This window comes from Oncorhynchus clarkii, chromosome 16 (assembly GCF_045791955.1).
Source record: "Oncorhynchus clarkii lewisi isolate Uvic-CL-2024 chromosome 16, UVic_Ocla_1.0, whole genome shotgun sequence".
NCBI lineage: Eukaryota > Metazoa > Chordata > Actinopteri > Salmoniformes > Salmonidae > Oncorhynchus > Oncorhynchus clarkii.
This window is the reverse complement of record NC_092162.1, coordinates 40,879,098-40,898,021: the sequence shown is the minus strand read 5'-3', so window position 1 is coordinate 40,898,021 and position 18,924 is coordinate 40,879,098. Positions and strand designations below refer to the sequence as shown.

At 44.3% G+C, this 18,924-nt stretch overlaps 1 protein-coding gene across 2 annotated transcripts; it reads right to left on the bottom strand.

Annotated features, from left to right (window-relative positions):
• Positions 1-13: 13 nt before the first annotated feature.
• On the bottom strand, positions 14-18,843 carry LOC139368470 (inter-alpha-trypsin inhibitor heavy chain H6-like). Of its 2 annotated transcripts, none has more exons than XM_071107392.1 (17): positions 18,692-18,843; positions 14,438-14,473; positions 12,053-12,207; positions 9,393-9,503; positions 8,859-9,106; positions 8,462-8,631; positions 8,198-8,314; positions 6,277-6,448; positions 5,269-5,741; positions 3,497-4,718; positions 2,835-2,867; positions 2,621-2,638; positions 2,377-2,424; positions 2,043-2,093; positions 1,837-1,950; positions 1,202-1,606; positions 14-1,055 (listed from the first exon to the last, which is right to left on the bottom strand). In XM_071107392.1, exons 1-17 carry the CDS (start codon positions 18,812-18,814, stop codon positions 796-798), a joined length of 3,756 nt encoding a protein of 1,251 aa, XP_070963493.1. In that variant the 5' UTR covers positions 18,815-18,843; the 3' UTR covers positions 14-795. The 2 variants fall into 2 exon arrangements, with proteins under 2 accessions (XP_070963493.1, XP_070963494.1); XM_071107393.1 differs by lacking the exon at positions 18,692-18,843 and adding an exon at positions 15,063-15,328.
• Between the last annotated feature and the right edge of the window lie 81 nt (positions 18,844-18,924).

Sequence of the window (18,924 nt, the reverse complement as noted above, 5' to 3'; positions counted from 1 at the left end):
TTTTTTAAATAAGATTTAGTCCTTTTGTAACTTATACTTCACAATAAAACTGAAACAATTCAAATACAACTCTGACCCTCTAAATAAAATGACACATTGCTAAAATCAAATGATCTATTCATCTATTTGTTATGACATTGGAATTATAAAGTGTCCTTATGAAGCATATGATTTTTGCGAATGAGAGTTTGGATTTAGCTGTATGTCAAGATCAAGCAGCATTTGTCTGCAGAAGTATAGAGACAATTAACATATCTAACTGTTGCCACGTTAACAGCAGAAGAAGTCTGTCCCCTGTTGTTATTTCAGAAAGACATCCCATCTCCTATATTATCTTTCCATGTCTGACACCTATGAGAATTACCTCATCATTCTTTAGATTTCTTACTGGACTCAATCTCTGTCTCTCTCTCTCTCTCTCTATTTCTCTCGCTCTTTTGTCTTTGTTTGTCGTTGTATCATTCTCTCGTTGTGTCCCTCTCTCTGTCTCTCTCTCATTTTCATAATCATGAACATGAATTCATGCACACTTTCAGAGGAGAGAGAGTAATAAACCACTATGTGATGTTGGTATTGAAGGCTAGCCAGCAGCACACTAGTCACAGTGCTGTTTGTCCTTGCAGAGACACTGTATTTTCCCATTGGCCTGAGCTGCCCAGCTTTGAGGTGTTGGTAGCTAGATGAGTGGCTCGGTTCCAATCTCTATACTAGCATACCACTTAGTATGAAGCAATGTACTAGGCATGTGTATTCTAAGTGGTGTGCTAATACTGGATGGACATTTGAAAATAGTATTTACATGTTATCCACCAGGTAGCTCTGGTATGGATGACCCAACAGTTTCTCCACCTGTGCCTTGGGCACGATCCAACACCTGCCCAGGTGACGTTTCCTCACTGTGTCCTTCAGGGTCTTTTCCTGTAGGGTGATGGGTACGTGTATCGCCCCCCACCTCAGCACCCCCCTGGACAGGACCCCCTCTTTACTAGCCTGGGGCGGTGTGTCACTAGGGTCCTTCACCGGCGTCACACTCATGTCCGCATGCTGGAACTGGCCTGTTGGAAAGAGGGGACAATGAGAGGGCAGTCAATCACAACATATGTATAGTCATTTCCCATAGCCTTTTATACAGCAACACTTTAGGGCCAGGTGTATGTAACAAGTCAAGGAAACTGGTTTAAAGACATTAAAGACAACGTACCCAGTAGGCCTTGGGTTGAAGGAGAGAGGCCTTGTCCATCAGTGATATAGAACCCGAGGTGCGCCATCTGCAGGTAGCTGGGCTGTTTGTAGTGGTGGAACAGAACCAGGAAACAAATATCCTTCGCCAGCTCGATCCGACAGCTCTGATGGATGTCATCTGTGGTGTCCACGGATACCGCCACGCCCTGCCTCGTTACAGATCCCTGCAGATTAGTGGGTAGGGTGTCCCGTCCCTCCCCTTCCACCACCACGGCGTCCAATGAGAGTGTGATCACTATGCCACCCAGCCCGCCGCGCCCGCCCATGGCAGCGGAGATAGTTATCTCGTCAAAGTAAGTGCGGGAGCGGTCCTCTACGTCTTGCTTGGACGGAGCCCACATGAGATGGCCGTCCACCGTGATACCTTGAGGGGAAGAGGAAGGCATGGGTTAGCTGTGTGTGTATGCGCGCATGCGTGTGCGTTCCAACTTACAGAATGTAGGTGTTCTTTAATGTGATCCAATTTTTAATATACTGTATGCCTATAAAATGTTATGGTCCTTCTAAAGTAGATTATACGGCACATTTCTTAAATTCAATAAATATAAGACTACCGTTCTGGACTTTTGTTTGTGGTAGTCTGTGCTGACTAACCTCTCTCTGGGTCTTCCAGCAGTCTCAGTACGTCGTTGGCCCTGCCGTCCACCGTGAAACACAGATTCTGTTTCAGTTTGGGGAGCTGGACCATAAAATGAGGGTCTCCATCAACTAAAACAAAAAACATTGAACATAAAGACAAAGGTGAGAAACAGATTTTACAGTTATATGTTATGTTACTGGTTAAAGTGTAAGCCCCTTACCAGAAGAGGAGAAGACTCTGACAGAACTCAGTTTGGAGGTGGGGCCTGGCACTGGAAGGACAACAGGTACAACTGAGACTACGTCTTATCTTTCTGAAGCACTGAAACCAATGACAGATCAGAGCCTACTAACATCTCTGAAGTACATTGATCTTATGCTAGACTACACAGAAAAAACTATGAAATACTTACAAAGATTTGATGCCGATTCATCCCCTGAAAAGATACAAATTCCGAAAGCGTGTTAAATGTCTGTATCAACTGAGGAACGTACAAAGTATCCCTATTGCCAACACAACTAAATAGTTCTACATATTAGTCAACTGTGACTTACAGGAATCATAGTTGAGGTCGTAGTCTTGGTCGTAGGTTGCATCATAATCTAAAAGATCCAATCATATGGTCATCATTAGACACCAGACAGACATAGTAAAAAAAAATATCCTCTCCTTGATTTGGTCTGAGGGGCTTTCATCAGAATCTCTATAGGAGGAAACGACAGCTTTGGAGATACAACAACATCCATGCTGTTGCAATGAATTGGTTTGTGATGGCAGGGAAGTAAGAGAGGAACTCACCTTTATCTAGGTCCATATCTAAGGTAGAGAGACATGGAGAAAACACAGATTGACACAGTGATACGCTAAAGGACTACTTCATCCCTTTTTAACCTCCTACCCATTATCTCTGTATTCATATACAGCATGTATCCCTTTCAAGAATTATATTTCAGGACATTTGTGCAACAGAGCTGAAACAGAACGATGACATCTTCTGGTATGGTTGATTCACCTTTTCTATGGATCTGGATGGATGTGGAGACATCTGGTGGAAAGAAGATGAACATGTCACAATTCAGCCAGAAATGGTGGATTGATAGTGCCGGTGCTGCATTCAATTGTACTCATATTTACAGGTACAAGATATGGACTGTAAGTTCAATACCTGATGCAACACAATTCATATAATATGCCATACTGTTATTTAATTACAAATGTATCCTTTAAGACAAGTATTATTCAACTTTACTTTGCATTGTAGTAGTTGAAGTTCCAAGTGAGATTGACAGAGAGCGAGAAAACCAATCTCATAAATGGCATCGTAGCACCTGTCAACAGACTGTGGGACGCAATGACTAACAAGGAATATTGTTCTGGTGGGCTGGTTTTTGTAATTGATGTTTTGGATAAATCACGATATCACAGTGGCTCACATCTTTAAAATTTTGGAAGAGGAGCACAGCACTTTGAGATATCAGCTGATGTACGAAGGGCTATATAAATACATTTGATTTGATTTGATTTGATTTAGCCCTTACACTTGCAGAGAGAGAGAGAGAGAGGGATGGCGCTACCGCCCTACTTACGCCCTTTTCTAAAACATCTGCCCTCAGAACTTCATCAAGCACCTGTGAGATTTTAGTTATGGGTTTCCAAGATTAGTGGAATACCAACCCAGTAGTCCTGCAGCCTCCCACAGTTTAGGCCCGTCTGTGATGCCTGGCATGGGGGCAAATGTGGCAGAGACAAAGGTGGCAATCTGGTCCACATCTGAGACTGGGTCTGTGTTACGGCCCTGTGGAGCTGGAGTAGGGGCCACAGACAGAACACTGTACAGGAATGTGGTAACCTGAGGTGGATGGGCATCAGTGGCAGACATGGTGGCATTCTCGCAAGAGGAGGAGGAGAGGGGTATTCTAACTGGAGGGAGGACTGTTCTAACAGAGATAGGAAGGGGCGTGGCGGGTTTCCAAGGCTGTAGAGCAGGGGTTGGATCGGTTCTGACTGAGGTGGGGGTGGTAGTGGAGGTAGTGGTTTTCACAGTTGTAGGGACTGTAGTCTTAACTGTGGTGGGTGATGTGGTAGGGACGGTCTTTACTATGTTGGGTGGAGGGGTGGTTGTGGTTTTCCCAGGTGCAGGAGCGGCAGCTGTTTTGAGCGAGTTGGCCAAGGGGGTAGAGAATATCCTGGCGGGAGGGGCAGGGGCAGTTTTAGGAGAGCTGGGAGGAGGGGTGGGGGTTTTTCCAGAGTGAGGGGCATGGACGGTTTTGGCGGCACTGGGGCTGGGGGAGCTAGTCTTAGTGGTTTTCTTGGGGGATGGTGGAGCCACTGTTTTTGCTGGGCTGGGTGGAGTAGAGGCCTTTCTGGGTTGAGGTGGAGGTTGGGGAGGTGGATGCTTGGTGACAAGAGGGTCTGGCTTAGCTTCGTTACTCCTGGGCTTTTTCACAGGGATGTGGGAGGCTATTTCGGTGGCAGTAGTGTGGGCAACTGTGGTTGTTGTAGTAGCTCTACTAGTGGTGTTGGTGGTGGTGGGCTTGGTGGTGGTTGTGGTGGCGGGTTGAGCTGTCGTAGTTGACGCTGTGGTAGGAATTTCATCTGCATCAGGCTTGACTACAACAAGGGAAGTAACAGGCGTGACAAAGTTGAACTTGAGGGAGAGGTTGGTTGCCTTCTCGCCCAGCAGTTTCTGCATGACCAGGTCGGTGCTGTTCAGTTTGGCCAGCAGCAGCTCTTTGATCGTGAAGTAAGCCCAGAGACGACGTACGAAGCTGGAGATCCCACCCATGCCCCCAGGGCAGCCCATGGAGTAGGCTGTCCCATTCTCCTCTCCTTTAGACACCAACACGTCATTCTCAATCTTCACTTTCTGCTTAGAGTCACTGGCTGTCAGAGACACCTAAGAAGAGAATAGAAGAGAAGCGAGGAGAAGGGAAGAGAAAGGAAGAGAAGAGAGGAGAAGGGAAGAGAAATGAAGAGAGGAGAAGGGAAGAGAAATGAAGAGAAGAGAAGGGAAGAGAAATTAAGAGAAGAGAGGAGAGGAGAAGGAAAGAGAAATGAAGAGAAGAGAGTAGAGGAGAAATGAAGAGAAGAGAGGAGAGGAGAAGGGAAGATAAATGAAGAGAAGAGAGGAGAAGGGAAGAGAAAGGAAGTGAAGAGAGGAGAGAAGAAGGGAAGAGAAATGAAGATAAGAGGGGAGAGGAGAAGGGAAGGGAAGAGAAATGAAGAGAAGAGAGGAGAGGAGAAGGGAAGAGAAATGAAGAGAAGAGGAGAGGAGAAGGGAAGAGAAAGGAAGTGAAGAGAGGAGAAGGGAATAGAGAAGAGAAGGGAATAGAGAAGAGAAGAGAAGCAAATAAAACAAAAGCTTTATCAATATTTCCCCAAAAATGAAATGTTCCATCAACTCATGGTAAAAACAATGGACAATTACAACATGATGTGATACCAACCTTCAGATTCCTGACCCCTGGCTTGACCTTCCCAGTGACCACCAGCTCTGAGCCCTGGAAGTAGTTAGGGAAGAGGGAGCGGGTGACGTCGAAGGCCTGGTCGTCCAAGTAGGTCAGCTGGATGTCTGACAGTAGCGGGCTGGCTACCTCATCGTAGAATCCCTTCAACTGGAGTGCGGCGTCTGTGTCCTCGTACACCATCCTCGCCATGCCTCGGTTGTCCAGTGCCAGGCGCCGCAGCAAGGGGAAGTCGGCGTCGTCTCCGAAGGCCAGGCCAAACAGAGAGGCGGAACCCAGAGCGCTCTTAGCGTTGCTAAGGATCGAGTCGCCGGACGTCACGCCGATGGTAGCTTCACCGTCCGTCAAGAAGATGACCAAAGGGACCCGACGGAAGCCACCGGAAGAGGACGAGGAAGAGGCAGAGGGGTTGACCAGTTGGGCGGCTGAGAGGAGGGCCGCGTTGATGTTGGTCCCTGGAGGATGAGAGAGGGAAGGTGGCGTGGAGAAGGGAAGGTGGCATGGAGAAGGGAAGGTGGCGTGGAGAAGGGAAGGTGGCGTGGAGAAGGGAAGGTGGAGTGGAGAAGGGAAGGTGGAGTGGAGAAGGGAAGGTGGAGTGGAGAAGGGAAGGTGGCGTGGAGAAGGGAAGGGGGAGTGGAGAAGGGAAGGTGGCGTGGAGAAGGGAAGGTGGCGTGGAGAAGGGAAGGTGGCGTGGAGAAGGGAAGGTGGAGTGGAGAAGGGAAGGTGGCGTGGAGAAGGTGGAGTGGAGAAGGGAAGGTGGCGTGGAGAAGGGAAGGTGGAGTGGAGAAGGGAAGGTGGCGTGGAGAAGGTGGCGTGGAGAAGGGAAGGTGGCGTGGAGAAGAGAGGGAGGTGTGGAGGAGGTGGAGGAAATGGAGGAGAGAGGATGCAGAAGAGGAGACAGAAGATGGAATACAGACCGTGTTTTAGCGGTCTTGTCAGGTTGCTGCAGATATAATGCAATTCGAGCACATCAGACTCAATCCCACTCACATCCCTCAGCGATGATCCTCTTGACAAATTCCTTAGCGTCTCGTACGTTATTCCGCGTGGCCCTCACTGTGCGACCCTTCTTCCAGGTGAGGACCTTGTCTGAGAAGGTGATGATGTTGAAGTGGTCCCCTTCACGAAGGTCTCCCAGGATAGTGGACATTGCCTGCTTTGTCTGGTCCACACCAATACAGAGCGAGAAGAGAAATGATAATTTTATTGATATAATGTAGTGTCAATGTTGTCATTCTTGTCTAAATGAATGAGGTGTAGCTGGATGCAATTTGAGAGGGGTACAGTGCCTTGCGAAAGTATTCGGCCCCCTTGAACTTTGCGACCTTTTGCCACATTTCAGGCTTCAAACATAAAGATATAAAACTGTATTTTTTTGTGAAGAATCAACAACAAGTGGGACACAATCATGAAGTGGAACAACATTTATTGGATATTTCAAACTTTTTTAACAAATCAAAAACTGAAAAATTGGGCGTGCAAAATTATTCAGCCCCTTTACTTTCAGTGCAGCAAACTCTCTCCAGAAGTTCAGTGAGGATCTCTGAATGATCCAATGTTGACCTAAATGACTAATGATGATAAATACAATCCACCTGTGTGTAATCAAGTCTCCGTATAAATGCACCTGCACTGTGATAGTCTCAGAGGTCCGTTAAAAGCGCAGAGAGCATCATGAAGAACAAGGAACACACCAGGCAGGTCCGAGATACTGTTGTGAAGAAGTTTAAAGCCGGATTTGGATACAAAAAGATTTCCCAAGCTTTAAACATCCCAAGGAGCACTGTGCAAGCGATAATATTGAAATGGAAGGAGTATCAGACCACTGCAAATCTACCAAGACCTGGCCGTCCCTCTAAACGTTCAGCTCATACAAGGAGAAGACTGATCAGAGATGCAGCCAAGAGGCCCATGATCACTCTGGATGAACTGCAGAGATCTACAGCTGAGGTGGGAGACTCTGTCCATAGGACAACAATCAGTCGTATATTGCACAAATCTGGCCTTTATGGAAGAGTGGCAAGAAGAAAGCCATTTCTTAAAGATATCCATAAAAAAATATCCACCTGGGAGACACACCAAACATGTGGAAGAAGGTGCTCTGGTCAGATGAAACCAAAACTGAACTTTTTGGCAACAATGCAAAACGTTCTGTTTGGCGTAAAAGCAACACAGCTCATCACACTGAACACCCCATCCCCACTGTCAAACATGGTGGTGGCAGCATCATGGTTTGGGCCTGCTTTTCTTCAGCAGGGACAGGGAAGATGGTTAAAATTGATGGGAAGATGGATGGAGCCAAATACAGGACCATTCTGGAAGAAAACCTGATGGAGTCTGCAAAAGACCTGAGACTGGGACGGAGATTTGTCTTCCAACAAGACAATGATCCAAAACATAAAGCAAAATCTACAATGGAATGGTTCAAAAATAAACATATCCAGGTGTTAGAATGGCCAAGTCAAAGTCCAGACCTGAATCCAATCGAGAATCTGTGGAAAGAACTGAAAACTGCTGTTCACAAATGCTCTCCATCCAACCTCACTGAGCTCGAGCTGTTTTGCAAGGAGGAATGGGAAAAAATTTCAGTCTCTCGATGTGCAAAACTGATAGAGACATACCCCAAGCGACTTACAGCTGTAATCGCAGCAAAAGGTGGCGCTACAAAGTATTAACTTAAGGGGGCTGAATAATTTTGCACGCCCAATTTTTCAGTTTATGATTTGTTAAAAAAGTTTGAAATATCCAATAAATGTCGTTCCACTTCATGATTGTGTCCCACTTGTTGTTGATTCTTCACAAAAAAATACAGTTTTATATCTTTATGTTTGAAGCCTGAAATGTGGCAAAAGGTCGCAAAGTTCAAGGGGGCCGAATACTTTCGCAAGGCACTGTAAAACATCTACTGTACCTGTTTGATCTTGGTGCCAATCATGGAGCCACTGACATCAATGACAAAGATGACATCCTTGGGGACCACAGGAAGCCCCCGAGGTGCAAAGTAGTGGGCAAAGTATCCATCAAACACCTGAGGCAGGCCAACAGAAGAGAAGAATCCCTCATTGGATTAGATGATTGCCTCGCTAGATACCGTCTTTGTACAGTATTTGTTTTTCAAGAGTTTGGGCCTACACAGAGTGTAGTGCTTGCGCGTATGTGTGTTTCGTGCGCTGACCTGGATGTCTCCCATGAGGTCGCTGAGCTCTACATCGTACTGGATGATGTAGTCAGCGTTGAGTCCCTTCGAGGAGACACTGCTCTGCTGCTGCAGGCTGGGGTTGTAATGAACACGGGCACAACAAGGGTTCTGCTGGATATCAGTGGAGGCTGGGGCTTCTGTCTCACCTGGATGGGAGAGGAAGACCAGAGAACACCCATGTCAGTGTGCATGTTTGAGACGTACTACATATACGTTGCATCCTACTATACAATACCTACACATCACTGTGATCCAGATGAGTGATCATGCAACTTGCCTTGTTCAAACTGAACCCCTCAAACAGGCTGCTTGTGTCAAAACTAGCACTGCTACTTTGACGATAAACAATAACTGCTGCCTTTTCCTATGTTACCTGTTACAGTGTTGGAGAGCCGTCGGCTGGACTTCAGCGGGAGGACCTTGACGAAGTGGAGTCCCGTCCTCTCTGCTATACTGACATCCAGGGTGAGATTAGTGACCAGTCCTCCAGGCCTCAGGCCCAGGATCAGTTCATAGCGACCCAACCTGCGGGGCAGCAGCTCCTCGTAGGACAGCGAGAAGGAAATCCGGCTCCCTGAGGGAACACTCACCGCCATGCGGAACTTCTCGATCTCCCTCTCCCTGAGATGAAGACACAGCAAGAGAGAGGTGTTGGAGTGGTGGCGGTGGTAACTGGTGAAAGAATGACTTGGAAAACCATGGTGAAATGGAAAGAATTTGAAGCGGGCAAGTACAACTGATCTGAGTAGAAGTGCTAAAAGATTTAAATGAGTGTGGTGGGTGACGGGTGTCCATACGTCTACAATACAGATGCGTTGTTGTACTTTTCCCCACATAAAACAAAGAAATCCGAAATAAAACACATATCAAAGGTGGATTGCGGTATGAAATACTTTCTCAGACTGACTTGGTGGCAACGAGTCCAGCTGTTTTCCCTTGCTTCTTGGCTGCGTCATAGATCTTCCTGGCCACACTCCTCTCCTTCACCTGGGCGATGTGCACTTTGCCATTGGAGGTGCTGGGGGCAGAGGGAAGGATGAGGTAACACGTGAAACTCACAATGGTCAGACTATGTTAAGGAACATGCATTGGCCTCATGGACGGAAAATATCTAGGTTTATTTGCGGTAAACAAACCTTCCTTGACGGCAACTACTTAGACTATTAGTCACACGTTACAAGGCAACAGCGTACTTCACCGCATTTGTGTTAGACTCAGATGGAGGACAAACGTGTATCGTGCTGGTTTACAGATTAAGTTCAAAACATGCTCGAGAGGAAAGGTAGGGTGAAGGGAAGGGTGAGAGGAGGGAGTCATTCCCCTCTGAAAATATGAGCTCTGTGAGCTCTGGTCCATGATTTGGTTGGGAAATGGTTCGGTGTAGGTTCTGCGGAGGCCATGAAAGGATCCCAGGACGTTATAATATCTCTTTTCAGTAACCATGTTTACATCCCAAATGACACCCTATTCCATATAGTAGACTACTTTTGACCTGACCGTTATGTGTTTGGATAGGAGACGCACCCATGATAACTGAAAAATAACACTCGGAAACCCCCTCCATGGCCCCTGGAGAACCTACTCCATACCCAACCGTTCCCCAACCATTTCCCAACCAAACTGGACCAGAGCTCACACACCCTAATCCAAACCATACAGTTCCTAAATTCTCACCGCCTTCATCATGTGATGAAGTGCTAAAATAAGGTCATGTCCTTTGAAACATTTTTTTTAAATAAAAACCCACAGGGACCAACCAAAATAAATCTCCAGCCTTGAAGCAGGTCTTGTTCCGGACACAGAGCAGAAGGAAATGGTGGGTTTAGCAGGGTGGAAAATAGAGGGGCCTGTATGTATGTGTGGCTGAGAGGGAGTGGGAACTGGGAACGGCTGCACATGAGTGACCTACACACAGAACACAAGGCACCTCAGTCCCACGTTGTGAAACGCCACTGAACTAAAGAAACACAGTCACCACAGTTATTTTCCTTCTGGGTTAATTGGTGAAGTATCGTGTGTGTGTGTGTGTTCCAGCTTGCACAGAACTTTCTGAAAAACCAAAAGTTTCTTAGAGCTTGGTGAGAGCGTGGTTGTCCTATGCTAATGATCCAGATACTCAACTAGTCTAGAGAAGGCCAGTTTTATTGCTTCGTTAAATCAGGACAACAGTTTCCAGCTGTGCTAACATAATTGCAAAAGGGTTTTCTAATGTCCTATTAGCCTTTTAAAATGATCAACTTGGATTAGCAAACACAACGTGCCATTGGAACACAGGAGGGATGATTGCTGATAATGGGCCTCTGTACCCCTATGTAGATATTCCATTTAAAAAAAACAGCCGTTTCCAGCTACAAAAGTCATTTACAACATTAACAATGTCTACACTGTATTTCTGATCAAACCCTAACCCTAAGTGACCCCAAACTTTTGAACGGTAGTGTACATTCCCACAACTTCCAAGGAACCGTGTGTGTTTGTGTGTGTGTGTGTGTCTGTGTGTGTGTGTGTGTGTGTGCTCGTACGTGTGACAGAGAAAGATGTGTGATATTATATGCATGCATCAGAGAGTTAGTCCGCATGTAAAACTGTCTATGTTCAAGAGTTTACATCCCCCATTTGATTACATGTGAATGGATACGTGTGTTGGCTATGTGTGTCAGTATGTGTTTGCATGTGTGTGCGTGCAGGCCTGCGTAGCATGTGTACCTTGGCTTGTTTATATGTACCTTGGTAAACTTCGCAGGTGAGAGAGGGTGGGGGAACAGGGCATGCTTCTGTCATTTTCTCTACTAACTTTTTGACATATTTACAAAGCATGGTATTCATCTGATTTTAAGATCCCCCAGACTCCTCCCTCTTCTGACCCAAACCCAACCCTAGGCTCCTCGTTGGGTCTTTAATGTTGACTTATTTATCTTGTTTATATTTAGCATTTTTATAAAGGAGAGTGGCAAAGTGGTTTCCAGCCTTCTTAGTAATCAAATTATGTGTCTCCCCTCCACACCGAGTTCCTGACATAATTCCTCTGAAATGTTTATTTTGGGGAGTATGTCCGGAAACCGCAGACCTCACTGGCATTTGGGATTTATTTTGTTTATTTACTACCAAGCTTTACCCTCCTTTTAATAAATAAAAAAAATCTAGGACCTCTTATCTTATACTTTACCCCCCTTCACAGACCAAAATAAATGTATTTTTGATCCTGAAGAATATTAGCCCGAGTGCCATTCTGTTTGTGCTATTATGCCAACTCCTTGTCACTCATAGTCAAGCAGCAAGAGTTGGCAAGAGAGAAGAAACTGGCACCCAGGATAGAGGGATTACATCATTCCAAGGGAAGGAACAATTAATTTGATTATAGGCCCACTTCCTGGGATGAAGTGACTAAAAGAAAAATAGAGGTGAGAGAGAAAGAGAGAGAGAGAGAGAACTAGCTGGCTGGTTCTCACTCATAGCCTCTCCTGCTGCCTGTGAGCTTGTGTGAGTGAGGGGTACAAAAAACAACATTTCCTCCTCTTGGGATAATAAAGTAAACTTCACTTGACTTAAAGTGTGTGACTGACTTACATTGTGAAGTTGGAGATGAATGCTGCTGAGGGCAGGTCCACCTCGAAGGCTGCCTCCTTGGTGACAGCTAGCTGGTTCCACACAGAGCTCTGGATGGTGGTGTGGGAGTAGCGAGAAATGACAGAACACCTCACATGGTAGTCTGTCACCTTCAGCTGGGAACAGATGAGTCCAGAAAACCGTCAGCAAAGAACATACACATTTGATCTGATGAAATCGTTATATGGCTACCCAAGTACAAAGCCAATAGCGACCTCAACAAGAGGTTTGGACCTCTTGGTGTAATTGCTAAGGTGTTTGACTGACAGTTGCAGAGACGCAGGTTTGAGTACTGATGGGGCTCTTTTGTGAATGAAAATCCAAGTATTACTAGGCTTTTTTTAACCAGACTTCAGTGCCTTGACAAGTTTAGACAAATGTTACAAAGCCACGCTCTGCAAGATATCCCTCCCACCCCGTTGTTTACTTGGATAATTCTGGGCCCTGCTGGGACCAATCTGGTCAGCTGGGCCACATTACTGCCAGGTGGGGACACAGCCAGACCTGAGCTACTGAGAGACTAACAGACCTGTTTCTAGATATTTACCAGTATCAAAGACAGTGGATAAGCTTTCTGATACAACGAACACCGATTGCTTGATGATCTACAATTTATCATTGGCAACATTCAAAGCATCAAATAAAATGATGGCACATGCACCATGGTGTTCCTCCCAACCATGAAGCACAGGGGTGGCAGCATCATGTTGTGGTAGTGCTTTGCTGCAGGAGGAACTGGTGCACTTCACAAAATAGATGGCATCATGAGGTAGGAAAATTATGTGGATATATTGAAGCAACATCTCAAGTCATCAGCCAGGAAGTTAAAGCTTAGTCACAAATGGGTCTTCCAAATGGACAATAACCCCAAGCATACTTCCAAAGTTGTGGCAAAGTGGCTTAAGGACAACAAAGTCAAGGTATTGGAATGGCCATCACAAAGCCCTGACCACAAAGCCCTGACCTCAATCCTATAGAAAATTTGTGGGCAGAACTGAAAAAGCGTGTGCGAGCAAGGAGGCCTATACAAACCTGACTCAGTTGCACCAGCTCTGTCATGTAGAATGGGTCAAAATTCACCCAACTTATTGTGGGAAGCTTGTGGAAGGCTACCCGAAACATTTGACCCAAAGTTAAACAATTTAAAGGCAATGGTACCAAATACTAATTGAGTGTATGTAAACTTCTGACCCACTGGGAATGTGATGAAAAAAATAAAAGCTGAAATAAATCATTCTCTCTCGTATTATTCTGACATTTCACATTCTTAAAATAAAGTGGTGATCCTAACTGACCTAAGACAGGAATTTTTACTAGGAATTGTGAAAAACTGAGTTTAAATGTATTTGGCTAAGGTGTATGTAAACGTCCGTCTTCAACTGTAGTTTAGCTCATCTGGTAGGCTGGGCAACTCTCTGCTGTGCTTCCCTTTGTAGTCTGTAATGGTTTGCAAGCCCTGCCACATCGACGAGCGTCAGATCCGGTGTAGTACAATTCGATCTTAGTCCTGTATTGACGCTTTGCCTGTATGATGGTTCGTCGGAGGGCATAGCGGGATTTCTTGTAAGCTTCCGGGTTAGAGTCCCGCTCCTTGAAAGTGGCAGCTCTAGCCTTTAGCTTAGTGCAGATGTTGCCTGTAATCCATGGCTTCTGGTTGGGGTATGTACATACGGTCTCTGTGGGGACGACGTCATCGATGCACTTATTGATGAAGTCAATGACTGATATGGTGTACTCCTCAATGCCATCAGAGGAATCCCAGAACATATTCCAGTCTGTGCTAGCAAAACAGTCCTGTAGCTTAGGATCTGTTTCATCTGACCACTTTTTTATTGATCTAGTCACTGGTGCTTCCTGCTTTAATTTTTGCTTGTAAGGAGGAATCAGCAGGATAGAATTCTGGTCAGATTTACCAAATGGAGGGCGAGGGAGAGCTTTGTATGCGTCTCTGTGTGTGGAGTAAAGGTGGTCCAGAGTTTTTTTTCCTATGGTTGCACATTTAAAATGCTGATAGAAATTTGGTAAAACTAATTTATGTTTCCCTGCATTAAAGTCCCCGGGTACTCGGAGCGCCGCCTCTGGTTGGGCATTTTCTTGTTTGCTTATGGCGGAATACAGCTCATTCAATTATGTCTTAGTGCCAGCCTCCGTCTGCTGCGGAATAGTCACCACCACACATATTGATATGATTTAGAAGGGGATCAATGTTCAGTGAATGCTATCCAATATTATCACAGCCCGTCTACACAGGCAGCTGTTGCGCGTGAGAAGCCGTACCAGTAAGATATCTTACTGGTTTCGGTAATGATACATTCCACTGGGACATTCCATGAAGCTCATACTCACCAACGGTTTTGCTGGTTTGCTCTGGCGTCTCACTCTCTGGGGAGAAAAACAATACAGAGAAAGTTAATAAAAGTGTAATGAATCCTAACTATAGGGTTGAGCACAGCAGAGCTATAGGGTTTGAGCGCAGCAGAGTTACGGGGTTTGAGCACAGCAGAGCTATAGGGTTTGAGCGCAGCAGAGCTGTAGGGTTTGAGCGCAGCAGAGTTACGGGGTTTGAGCGCAGCAGAGCTATAGCGTTTGAGCGCAGCAGAGCTATAGCGTTTGAGCACAGCAGAGCTATAGGGTTTGAGCGTAGCAGAGCTAAAGGGTTTGAGCGCAGCAGAGCTATAGGGTTTGAGCGCAGCAGAGCTATGGGATTTGAGCGCAGCAGAGCTATAGGGTTTGAGCGCAGCAGAGCTATAGGTTTTGAGCGTAGCAGAGTTACGGAGTTTAAGTGCAGCAGAGCTATAGGGTTTGAGCGCAGCATAGCTATAGGGTTTGAGAGCAGCAGATCTATAGGGTTTGAGCGCAGCATAGCTATAGGGTTTGTGCGCAGCATAGCTATAGGGTTTGAGCGCAGCAGAGCTATAGGGTTTGAGCGCAGCAGAGCAGAATACAAGGTTGTAGTTTGTTATGTACACACCAGGGCCCTGACAGTAAAATATTGCTGGACTCCTGTAGTTTGGAAACATTTAATTAAAACAAGTTGAGGCCTTTTGAACATTGTGCAAAGCTTAAAAGCTTTCAGGTCCAATGCAGCTGTTTTTATCTCAATATCAAATCATTTCTGAGTAACAATTAGGTACCTTACTGTGATTGTTTTAAATTAAAATGGTCAAAAATTAACAAAAATAGCATCTTAGCAAAGAGTAATTTCTCAAGCAAGAATTTTGCTAGGACTACCTGGGAGTGGTCTGAGTATGGAGGGAAAAACTGAAAACTAGCTGTTATTGGCAGAGAGGTTTGGAACTCTCTTTCTTATAGGTTTATTAACTAATTTACCACCTGGTGATGTCACCAGGCAGGCTAAAACTCTATCCCACCAAAACAGGCTGAAATTTTAGGCGGTCTTTTCAAACAGCTCTTACACAATGGCATCATCATTTTTTACAATTGAACAGTATTATTCCAACCTCATAGTGTGGAAATATATATAAAACACAGGTAATTGACGTTGATTACTGCACTGGGCCTTTAATAGATTTATAACAGCTTTATAGCAGTGATTTAAGATAATACAGTTGCCCCAACGCCATAGTAGAGGGTTGAAAAGTATTGCGTTAAAGTAGATTTAGGGTATATTGTTCATTCAAAGACTTTCAACACACCACACCATTATTATGTCATTTAACCTTCCACCCAATTCTGTGTACCCACATTTGTACTACTGTATTCTGGAAAGAATATGATTTAAAATGTAGTACATTTTGGTCGATTATCTAATATAAGAAATTGTATTTAAGCGGGCAACTTGTCTTGGAAAAGTAACAAAATACTACCAAGTACTGTAGTTAGTTTACAAAATCCCCTCCTTTGAAATGAATCTCCAGGATCTGTGTGTGGGGTTGGGTCAATATTTCTGTGTCAAAATAGGCTGGATCAAAGCTATTCATGAATGAAGGGGGGACTGGAAATAAATGCTGTCACTGTACACAGAGGGATAGTGAGGTGCACAGTGCACAGTGCACAGGCTCAGGTTCAAATGTTCCTTTTGCTCACAAATCACTGCTGTGTCAATCCATTATCACATATCCTGGAGATACAACGCAAACAAATAACATTAGAGGGCGACTGCACTTCTTGATTTGGCCTCATTTTGAAGATTGCCCGTTAAGAAATGCAAGCGGCCATGACTGAAGCCAAAATGAGAGTTATCTCGGGGCTGTGGTTGGATGTGTTTGTGTTATGTTCGCATGTCGTACACTGGCAGGTACTCTTGTTTGTCCCTCCTGAGTCACCGTAGCAACAACATAGCTACTTCCTCAAAATAGTCACTTCCTTAAAATAGCCAGAATTAAAAAATGTGTCATTCATTTTTGATGTTTTTGACACTTTCACATCTACTCTAGCTAAGGTATTTTGTGCAGTATTCCTCAAGTTAAAAAATGTGCATGAAAAACTAGTCAGTGCACTGCGTACAGTTGAGTGAGCAAAGTCTGGCTGCTCTAGCAATAACTGTCACAAAGCCACACCAGCCCCACTCGAGTTAGTTCAGAGTGAGAAAGTGTAAGCTGTATAGAAATAATTACTTTAAAATTGAAAAATCATTCAACTAAACAATAAGGATTTATAACATCCTAATCAAAGGTGTAGATTTCATCTCACAAAGGGAGAAATTTCAGTGCCCACAAAAACTGCATTTGAATTCAATATTCTTCCTTCTGTTTTCCTCTATGAAGTGCAGGACATGTTAAAAGGGAGTGTGACAAAATGTTTTATTTGGCCCCCATAAGAATATAGTTTTATAGCCCTGTCATAGCCCTTCTAAGGATAGCTTTTCCACTTCCTATTTAATCTTGCTCTTGTGACTGACTGGGTTTGAACCCGGATCTCCTGCATTGTCACAAGACTATTAGTCTACTTAGCTCAAGTCAATAGGGATGAGTTCAGGAAGCTAACACAAGTCTTCAAGTCTCCAGCAAGGTTACTCATCAAAAAAGCGTGGACCTCGGTTACATTTCACCCCCTTTTGACTCACATTCACTCCTTGAAGGAGTGATCTCCTTGACCCAGAATCGCCCAGAATGCACTGCACGGCCTATTGACGACACTGTAATGGAAAACTGTAATGTATACGGTAATTGTAAGTGTCATCAACAGTAAAAAAAACTCTGAAACGTTTTACTGCAGCATACTGTAAATTATGGTCATTGTGGGAAAATTGCTGTATTTCGAATGGTACTGTAATTCGACCCCACAGGTTGTAGTACCATACCGTATCTTGGGAGCGCCAAAAACCTTTTCATCATTAGTGGGTGCATGGCATTGTTGTTTCTGGATCATTAACATATTTTGAGGCGTGTCTTGTAAGAGGCTATATTTGTTGCACCAGTAAGTGAAAGCCTGGACTTGAACCGAGAATCTCTAGTGGCACAGCTAGCACTGTGATGCAGTGCCTTAAATCACTGCGCCACTCGGGAGCCCGGAGGCAGCTAGTCTTAAAACTGAAATGGTTCAGCATTTTGCCATGTCCTTTTGGTCTGTTTTTCCTGTAGTTGCTGCCAGTTTGGAAGCCTTTGTTAAGGCCTCTAGAAGTGACAGTGATATAAAACCCTAAATATGAATTAATACTGTAATGTGTAAACACTTTACCTAGCAGCCAACCTGCTTGCACCAATCTCTTGTAATTACAGTAACACACTGTGAAATACAAACTCTACCCTGAATTAATATCATCCATTCCTTCGAACTATGGTAGCATTGACTTTTTATCAGTATAATACAGTCAATTCTACGATATTGTACTGTATGTCAGTACACACTACATGCTTTGATACCATATACTGTATTATACAGAATGTATACTGTAATATTAAATACATTATTTTACTTGCCACCGAGCTGCCTGTAAATTACAGTCAAATTCATGGTAAACCCTTAACATGGGTAACGTGTAATGGGAGTAAATACGATTCAAATTGAGTTTCCCCATGTAAAGTCGTAATCTATACCCAACCCTCCAGTAAATCATAAGGAATTTACAAAATTCCGTTTTGGATGATCAAAAGTATGCTATTTACACTTTGTAGTGAATTTTGACGCTAGGCTATTAATCTTTCTGACTCATATCGATGCCACATAAATCGATTAAAACCAGAGAAGTTGGTTCGAAGCGACAGTTGATCTTTATTAAAGAGAGGAACACCTTTCAATGTGCAGGGGTTCATTCTGAAGTGAACATTTTTTTCTACATTTTTTTGGTCATTTAAACTTTATTTTTAATTCATTTAAATGTAGACTTTACTGTATAGTGTAGGCTATATCATGTGTTTGTTTCCAATGCGTAATTGTATTCACATCTGACATCCATCCTATAGTAACGTGCAGTCCTGTACATGTTCTATATAGTTTACCCCTCACTTGAGTGCAACAAATACATATTGCGTGCAAAATTGAATGTAGCCTTGTATGAGGAATACATTTTTCGTTGAACAGGGATAAAAACATTTTTTTTAATTAAACATGATTTTGTGAAGCTGTCATGAGTATGTTATATTTTTCAAAGAGTTTCCGATATTACTCGTCCCAATAGGAAGATAAAATCATTCGCACCTGTATTGGTATTTCTTTTGCTCCCAGGCGTGCTCCGTATTCCTCTGAAAATCCCCTCTGCACTGAGATTACGAAGAAAAATAAAACACACAGGATTTTTAAATCCACTTTCCCCATGTTCATTATACTTTTTAGTCTCCCGAGATGAAAAACGTTGTTGCCAGTGGTCTCAAGTTGCCAGTCAGAGAGATCCAGTGCAGGTACGCAGGACGAGGTAGGACAAACCTCACATT